The sequence below is a fragment of the Mastomys coucha genome, unplaced genomic scaffold (assembly GCF_008632895.1).
Source record: "Mastomys coucha isolate ucsf_1 unplaced genomic scaffold, UCSF_Mcou_1 pScaffold22, whole genome shotgun sequence".
Lineage (NCBI taxonomy): Eukaryota > Metazoa > Chordata > Mammalia > Rodentia > Muridae > Mastomys > Mastomys coucha.
The window spans coordinates 255,738,074-255,747,241 of NW_022196905.1; the positions used below are offsets into that span (position 1 = coordinate 255,738,074).

General features: G+C 51.7%; 1 protein-coding gene across 1 annotated transcript in view; it reads left to right on the forward strand.

Annotated features, from left to right (window-relative positions):
* The window catches only part of Cmip (c-Maf inducing protein), a 206,451-nt gene that overhangs the window by 124,393 nt on the left and 72,890 nt on the right, over positions 1-9,168 (forward strand). The window contains exon 3 of the mRNA XM_031341528.1: positions 7,100-7,150. Coding sequence (XP_031197388.1) covers positions 7,100-7,150 — 51 coding nt within the window. The remainder of the gene's footprint in view (positions 1-7,099; positions 7,151-9,168) is intronic.

A 9,168-nucleotide genomic window follows, 5' to 3' on the forward strand; every position in this document is an offset into this window, starting at 1 on the left:
TGTTTGCAAACAATGGAAATACTGATTCTGTGGGTCTGTGAGCACATCGGTTGGAAATGACACAGACATCATTTGGACCGAAGGTTGAACAGGAATTGGCCGTGCTATTACAATTGCTGAGAAATCCAGGAGAGGACTGCAAAGAGCAGCTGGATCCAGGGTCAGATGGCGGATGATGCCATCAAGACAGTTTTTGCCTCTTCCTCCATGGTGTGGTACACTGTCAATGTATGTTGGGAAAGGAGGAGAGTAGCCACCCTAAGGAACGACTTAGAATTCCTAGTTCTATTCAAAGTAAGAGCCCCTTTCCTTCCCCCTTGAGTCTCGTGGGGGATCCAGGCTGGCCCTGTTGGCCCCTTGGGAGTATGCTGTACTCTGGCTCCCTGCTCACTCTTGACCATAGCAGCTGATGGCCCTTCTGGTACCATCCAGAGGCAGGAGAGATAGGCACCCTGGAAAAGGGAAGTAGCTGCTGGAAGCCAGTGTGAGGGACACTGTGTGACACATCCCCATCCTTATCATCTTCTCTTGGGGGACACCAAAAGCCATGCTTGCTGTAGCCCATCTTGGAACTCAGCCACCATGCTCTGCCCTCTATGACCCACCTTCTCCCTGTCCCCATTATGTCCCTTCTGACCAGCAGAGCTCCCTAGTTCCCTCTGTTGTCTCCTTGTCTTTAGGGGGAACTAGCCAGTCTCTGTCATGCCTCCCTTGGCCTCTACCTCTCTTCTGTTTCTCTTGCCCTGATGACTGTAGTACTAGGTCTTTGCAAGGCCGGGCAAGGCCGGCCCCTGTGGGACTGGTTGACCCCATGAGCAACAAGGGCCAAGACAAGGAGGACCCTGTATAGGGCAGCAGGGCAGCCTTCTGGAATGTCTTTACTGCTCAATTATGCAGCTTCAAGCCTGCCCCTCTCTCTGGGTCATCCTCACTGTCAGCCTCTGGGGGTCAGCCATAAACACATGATTATTGAAGAAGCTGCAACTCAGACAAAGATGCGTCCCAGAGGACTGAGAGGGGAGGGGAGGGTGACTCGCTGGGGCCTCAGAAGACAGCTGCACCCCAGGGATATATATGCATTGATGTGGGGATGCAGGTAGGTGAGTAGGAGGGTGCCCTGGAGAGGGCACACCTAGTGTGAGTGTGGGAGGGGGGGCTCTCTGGTAGGAGTAAGGTCAATGTCCATGACTGCATCTAGATGATATGGTCCTGTCAGCCTCAGACTATATACTGAGGGCTTTGGGGAGCCATAGAAAGTTCTTAAGGGACAGAGGGGGACACTAGACAACAGATCAGGGGCTGATGGGCAGAAGGCAGGACATGTAGGAAATAGCCAGGGACCCCTGTATTCTCTGTTGATGGTAATCACCATGTACTAGCCAGAGGGCTAGAGCATCCTCCCCTCCTTCCCCCGGGTCAAAGGAATAAGGCACGCTGGCCAGCTCTGGGCATGTCCCTTTAACCTGGCCATGGCCCTTGTCTGGTGGTAGTGATGACTCTCCCAGGCTGCAGTGGGCTGAGCGACGTCAGAGCTCCCCCTGCGGGCTGACAAACCAGGCTGCCCCAGCGTCCTCCACGCTTGCCGCCCCTGCTTGGTGGTTGCTCAGCCAGAGGCAGGAGCAGCAGAGGAGGCGAGAAGAAGGAAGGAAAAAAGACAGGAGAGGAGGCCGCATCAGCTACTGCTGTGATCCGGAGCCTAACTCGGGGGAGCAGCGCAGTCTCCCTTCAGAGAGCTAGGTGGGTGCAGCCTTGCCCCTGCCCACCCCTTGGGTCTCTCTCTCCTGCTTGTACCTCTATCAGGCCAAGGGAGGCACATTAGGTTGGCTGCCTGTCCCTGCCTCCTCCCTAGACTCCGTAATGGTGTTTGGCTCCTCTGCTCCCCAGGGTGAGGCCAGAGCTGCTAGTTAGGGTCCCTGCTGGGCATTCTGGTTCTCAGGCTGTGTGTCATGGAAGTCAAGCCTTGGCTTTGTCTTATTTCTTGAATGACATACTGTGTTAGGACCCAGAGCCCAGGTGTCACCAAGAACATCCTTAGTGGCTAGGGACAGATCTTCCTTGCCCCCGGGGTGGGAAGGGACCTGGGGAGCAGCCAGGTAGGCTAAAGGGTCACAGCCCAGGGGTCGTGATCCAGTGGAAGTGCTGAGGGCTTCTTGTAGAATGACAGAAGTCCGGGAGTGTTTTGCAGGGAGTTTGGGCACTGCAGCCACCAGCCCTTGTGGTGACGTGTGGGTTTGAGTTTAATGGATGCTATTGATTGGAAACTGCGCTTTCTCCGTCCTGAACCACACTGAGTGTCAGGGCTTTTCTCTCTGTGTGTTTTCTAGCCCTCTGTCTGTCTCCTCCCATCATCTCCCTCTGTCTCTGTCCATCTCTCCTTCTTTCTTTCTCCCTCCCTCTCTAGCTTTTGCTGTTTGCTTCTTCTTTAATGTCTCCTTAGCTTCACAGCATCTGTCTTTGTCTTCCTCCTCCGATTCTAGTGTCCTCCCAGTTTGCATTCTGGCTCTCTTAGCTTTCTTACTGGAAGTCCAGCCCCAGCAGGAGACCTAACTTGGGGGGGTGGGATGTCCAGAAGGGCTGAGTGAACCTTCCTATGGCATGCCTCTTAAGTAGCAGAGTGTAAGCCTCCCATGGGTGCAGTGGGTGCAGTAGACAACGTGCCAGTGCCCAGCATGGGGGCCATGCTGTGTTCCTGAGCTTTCTACGGTTTCAGTGTGAGCTCCCTAAGCACTTGTTAGAGGCCCCAGCAACAACAGAGGCCTGCTAATCTTGTTTTTCCCCTTACTGTCCTCTTGTGAGTTCCATTGTGAGGAGACCCAGCTCCTAAGCACCTACTTTGTGTATGTCCTATTTGAGGCATCTTGCTGGTGGCTTCTGCACTAAGGAATGATGTAGCACTAATACCCTGGAGGCAGAAGGAAGAGCAGACAGAGCTCAAGGTGGCTTAAATAAGGAGGGAAAGTGGGCCCTCCTTCCTGACAGTGCCTCCCCACCCCGACTCCCCATTGCCCGGTCTCAAAAGCCCCATGGGAGATGTACAACTGTTTCCCTTACATACAAGTAGCTGACAGGGACAGGATGGATTCCCTTCTTTACTGGAAGTGAGGGGGAGAGAGAGAGAGAGAGAGAGAGAGAGAGAGAGAGAGAGAGAGAGAGAGAGAGACAGACAGACAGACAGACAGAGAGAGAGACAGAGAGACAGAGACAGACAGAGAGAGACAGAGACACAGAGATAGAGACAGAGAGAGAGCGCGAGAGAAACAGAGAGAGCGCGAGAGAGAAACAGAGAGACACAGAGACAGAGAGAGAAACAGAGAGAGACAGAGACAGAGAGAGACAGAGAGAGAGCTCACACAAGAGAGTGAGCTTTCCCGGCTGCTCTTTGCTGTTTTTCCTGGAGATTGGGCCAGGAAGCTGAACTTGGGAACAGTCCCTGCAGGCTCCAGGCTGTTTTTCTCACCTCTCGGACAATGCAACAATGAGCTAGAACTTGGCAGCCTCTGCTGAGGAAGTTGGGCAGGCTCGCCTGGAGCCAGCCCTGTGGGAAGTTTAGCGCCAGGCTCAGGCAGAGAGCCATCAGAGCCAACCTGGGGCCTTGGGGGCAAGGTAGGCTGTGGACTCCCTCTGGGGTTTCGGGGGATTCTCCTCGAGGGAGTCACTCTCCCGGTCACTTACTGTGCCTCTGTGTTCCCTGGGATCCGGGTTGTCCTGGCTCCTCTCTGCTGCCATCGTGGCTGCAAGAGAGCTTTACAGAGGCTCTCCTTGGCTGCAGCACAGCCAAGCAAACTTGTCCTCTGCCAGAAGCCCACCTGGGGAGGCCTGTACTGGGATTCAGGAGTGTCGACTGGCATCCTCTGCTGAGGGGGGAAATCTCACCTTTGTCACACACCAGTTCTCCATGCTGACCAACAGGCGCCATGGTTTTCATTGACTGTCAAGGAGCAGAGCAGCTCCGTATCCACAGGAGCCACCTGCTCCCTAGGGGGTATTAGGGCAAGCAGGCTTGGAGGGAAATGGGCCTGAGGTGTGATCCAGGTCTGCTGTGCTAGCCCACTCTCCTGAGCAATGGGGGGAAGCTTCTGGGCTTCCTTTCTCCTCATCCATCCATCTGAATGAACCTGCCCACTTACACATTTTTCTGTTAACATACATACCCCATACTGCAGTATTTGTCTCCTTGGTTACTACGGAGTCACATAGTCCAAGCGCAGTACACAGGTGTCTGGGAACATTCCACCATGCATGCTTCTGAAGACAAGTTCACGCATGTTTGTCTCTGCAAAAGCATGACGATCAAGAGCATGGTGTGTCAGAGCTGAAGGGATTGTTTTGAAGTTCCATAGAATGGGTACATGGTTGCTCTACGTACTGTGAATCACTCCTAAGATTTTACTCCCTCTCTCCTTCCTTTCCTCTCCTATGCCTGTGCATCATCCATCTGAATGAACCTGTCTGCTTACACATTTATCTGTCAACATACGTACCCCATCCATCCATCTATATACATACACACCCCCTTTATCCATCCATCTACATACATACACACCTAACCATCCATCTACATACATACACAACCCCCATCCACCCATCACATACATATACAACCCCCATCCATCCATCTATACATACACACCTACCCATTCATCCATCTACATACATACCTACCCATCTACCCATCTCCTTACACACCTACCCATCCATGCATCTGCATACACATCTACCCATCCATCTATCTCCATATACACCTACCCATCTGTCCGTCCATCTGCATACACACCTACCCATCCATCCATCTCCATGCACACCTACCCATCTGTCCATCCATCTACCCACTTTCCCATCTGTCTACTTGCCTACTTCATCTATTAGTCTACACACTCACCTCCTTATCTACATGTCCACATATCTATCCATCTGCGTGCACACCCACCCATTTACCCACTTGCCACTATGTGCCCCATCCACATAGGCACCTGTCTAACCACTTACCCCTCCATTTATCCACTCCTTTCATCCCTGTCCACTTGCTCATGTATCTACCTACCCACCCACTCCCTCATCTGCCAATGTACTTACCCACATACTCATCCACCTACCCACCCATGTACCTCCCAACCATCTACCTGCCCATTGTTCCAACCATCCCCTCCTTACTCCCCATGCACCCATCCATGCCTCCTTGCCCTATATTCATGAACTCATGTATCCACTCAGTCAGTCCCGTCTCATTTATTCAAACATGCCAGCCAGTCTTCCCTTGCTCTGGGTTTCACAAACGCGGTGATGCTCACATACTTGTAGTTTACAACCTCACAGAGCCGTAGCCTGCAGGAAGGAGGACAACTGAACAGGACAGGATCACAGTAGATGAGCACGGCATAGGGAAGCCAACCTTGAGACAGTCATCCCAGAGAAGTGGCATTTTGGGTGTGACCCAGGTGGCTAGGAGTTGTGCAGGCACTGGAGAGAGCAGGTGAAGGTTCCTACTGCCCTAAGAGAGTTCCCAGTGCAGTGTCAGGCCATGCTAGAATCAGATAGATTAGGCAAGCTAGGATCCCCTGCACAGAGGAAGCAACCCCAGTCCTGTGTAGTTCAAAACAGCCAAGGATTCCTACCAATTCACACTGCCTACTTCCCTGAGGCTCTGCTCTGGAGTACACATCATCTGAGATATTTCTGTTGCACCTGCATGGGACAAGGCTAAATCATGCGCCAACTCCTAAAAAGCAGTGCTTCTGCCCACAAGTGAAGGGTCCCTTTCATGGGACATCAGCTCATGCTCATTGGCCAAGTCACCAAGTTGTGTGTGCTTGTAAGGAGGAGGGCCTCGGAAAGAGGAGGGCTGGGAATGAGACTGTTGGCAATGTTGAGAAAGGTAGACCCCAGGTCTGTATCGAAGGTGGCAGCAGAGCCCAGGGTAGGCTGGACTTGACTCTCACCCCAAGATCAGTTGGATCTTCTGAAGTTGCCTGCTGGGATCAGAAGTGCTGCATGTCAGTGACAGGGTATGGCCAGGGCTTTGTTCCTGAGGCCTAGGAAAGAGTCTGTCTCCTTTCTTAGATTCTGGATGTACCTTGGAGACTGTGGCCTCAACCATCTCCATGCTTCAGTCCAATTGGCCCTCCTGCCTCCCTCTTACTGTGTGATCCCACTGGGCCACCTAGATAGTCCGAGGTGATCTTGCCATCACAAGAGCCTTGATGGTATCATCTGCAGAGTCCCTTTACCACCATAGGTGGTTGGCCTGTGCATGTCTTTGGAGTGCTCCTCCCAATACTCCTCCCAATATGTTAAAAGCATAGACAAGGCTGTGGACCAGGACTATGCTGGAGCTGGCCCAGCCTAGTTTACACTTACTCATGAGTTCTGTGAGTCTCCTCGACTGAGCTAACTGTAGAGATTATTTATACCAGAGACAACAACACATGCTGAGGCTGGAGCTGTTTTACTCTAGCGAGCCTTTTATGAACATCTGCAAGCTATTTGCACCATCCACTGTTGCAAACCCCATGGCTCGGTGTCATGAAACCACATACTGGGTCAGAGCTAGGGTGCAGGTGAGCCACAGACCATCAAGGGGGTGCTTCTCTTCTCTCAGGTTTCTGAAGGCCTTGTGTTGTTGGTTGGCTTACTCATAGCTAGGCTGTGATCAAGGCCAGGACTTGAGCATGGATCTTTCTGAGGCTGAGCTCTGGTAGATATAGGCAAGAAGTTGAGAGCGTGTTGTGGAGATAATTGAGGGAACCTGGGGTTTGACAGGGATCCTGAGCAGTCCTGGCAGAACAGAGGCTCTAGTCCACTCACTAAATCACCTTCCGTCAATTCCCATCATCCATGCAAGGTCATTCAATATACATAACCTTAGGGAAAGTGCTCCAGCCAGCAAGGTGGGGACTCTTATACCCAGCAAAATTATCCCATACCAACATCCATGTCTTCTGTTCTGATTTTGCTCTTGACAGTCAGTGCATAATTTTCTAGGAGGCAAGCCAGAGCCTCGAGGCAGAAGCTGGTGGTTAGGGACTTATGTGAAGGTCAGTAAGATGGTCTGAGATATTCCAGAAAATAATGACCTGCCATTCTCCTGTTCTTGTTGTTACAGGCTGCCAACAGCTACCTGCGAGATCAGTGGTTCCATTCTCTGCAGTGGAAGGTAAGTCAGGCCCCCTACTGCTGGTTTGCAGTGGCTACAGTGGGGCTTAGAGTGATGGCTGAGAGCCAGGCAGGACACAGGCCTGGTGGTGGGGAACACTCTGCTTCCTTGGGTGGCTCAGCGAGGGTCCTGCTCTTGCTGGAAGCTTCTGCTGTCTCCCCAAGGGCTATGCCTTGTGATAGGAGCAGGTTCCTGGTAGGTGGCTGCTCAGTTTGGAACCATCCAGCTGTTCCCTTGCTTCCCGGAAGCTCCTAGACATGCTTCCATCAGAGGGAGGGCAAAGCTGGGGTTCCAGGGGTGCTGGACTCTGTTTCAGAAAGTTCCTTGAACAAGGAGCTTTGAGAGCTGTACAGACTTTAGCAGGAGTTGAAAAAAATACTGGCTATGTGTGCTGGATTTGGGAAGGTCTGAGAGCAGCTTGCCCCACGCAGGCTCAGGATCCCACAGAGGGAAAAAAAAAAAAGAAAAAGAAAAATGCTGGCTATGTTCACCAACCTTCCTTCCTTTTGGTGGGCTGACTCTCCGGCCTTCCTTCTCTTAGCACTTCTTACAGAGGTGTCAGCCTTCTAGCACATGGAGAGAGCAGACTTCTGCTCTGACTTCTTAGACCTTGGCCAGCTCTCCTAAAGAGTTGTTATGTTCAGTGGCCCAGGTGATGATGTGGTCACAGGGCATGGTCATTCTTTCTTTATGCTCCTGGTGCCATGAGTCATTATACCATGAGACTGCATTGAATGAGCTCCTACTGTGTACTGGCAGCTGGGCAAGACTCCTGCTGTCCATTTCCCCTGTGAAGTTCGTTCCTGTCTGCATCAGGCCTACTCTGAGAAAGGTAAGGATCAATCCCCGGCTTCGAGGGCTGAGGAAGCTTTGTGTGAGAAATGCTCAGTCCTCAGCTGTGAGGATCAAGGAGGGTTGGGTTTAGGGGTCCTGATTCACCTCTTGAGGTGATGCACCCCAGGTACACCCGTAAGGCTGTGCTCATGACGTTTCAAGAGGTAACCAAGATAGGGGCACAAAAGTGGAGTTTTAAGCTGAACTTGGTGGTGCATGCCTATATTTCTAGCACTTAGGAGTCTGAGGCAGGAGGATTGCTACCAGTTGGAGGCTTTACAAGGAAATGAAGTTTCAAGAGACTTTGGGAGAAAGATGATTTCGGAGATCTAGCCTCGGATTACATGTGAGGTTCACAAAATTAACCCAGAGCTGGCCAGGATATCCTTGGGGTTTCTAGCAGTTCCTAGGATGTCTGATCTCGATTCTGATGGCATCTTGTGTCTTTATGATCACTCAGTTCAGTCAGCGAAAACTGTCTTTAAAAGCACCTGGGAAATCTAAGCTAGAGGTGTCAAAGGATGGCAGCGGCCTCCTCAGGCGCTATCCCTTCCTCCAGGGTGACCTTCCAGAATGGTGACCTTCATTCCCACCATATAAGCTTGTGTGAGATGTTAGGGTCCTTCCCCTGGGGCAGTTGATTTGGGTATGTAGCCACCAGGTGGCAGTGGTCTCTCATTGTAGCAACTTGATTTAGTTATGGCTCTTGGAGATTTAGATGTGAGAGTTAAGACCTGCCATCCGTCCTTGTAAGATGACAAAGAATGATAAGATGTTTTGGGGGAATATCCCAGCTAGCAGTGTCAGCTGAAAGTCCTGAATTCGAATCCTTAATTTTTCTTGCCCTGGCCGAGACAGATCTGGGTGTCTGTTCACTTGACTGAATACGGTTCCTAAAGTCTGTAGTGTGCAAGGCCTGGCTTAAACACACTTCTGTTTGCTGTCCTTTAACCAATATGGGCACCAGAGCTAAGAGGGGCCGAACAGTTTGCCCAGAAATGAGCAGCAACTTCAGGCTAGACCAGTGGGCCCATCCTGCCTCCTTGGTCTAACTGCCTACGATTTGAACTCAGCAGCCCATTCTGGATGTAGTCTTCTCTCTGCCTCTCCTGAGACAGCCACGCTTGTTTGTTTGTTTTTCAAGACAGGGACTCACTGTGTAGCCCTGGCTGTCCTGGAACTCT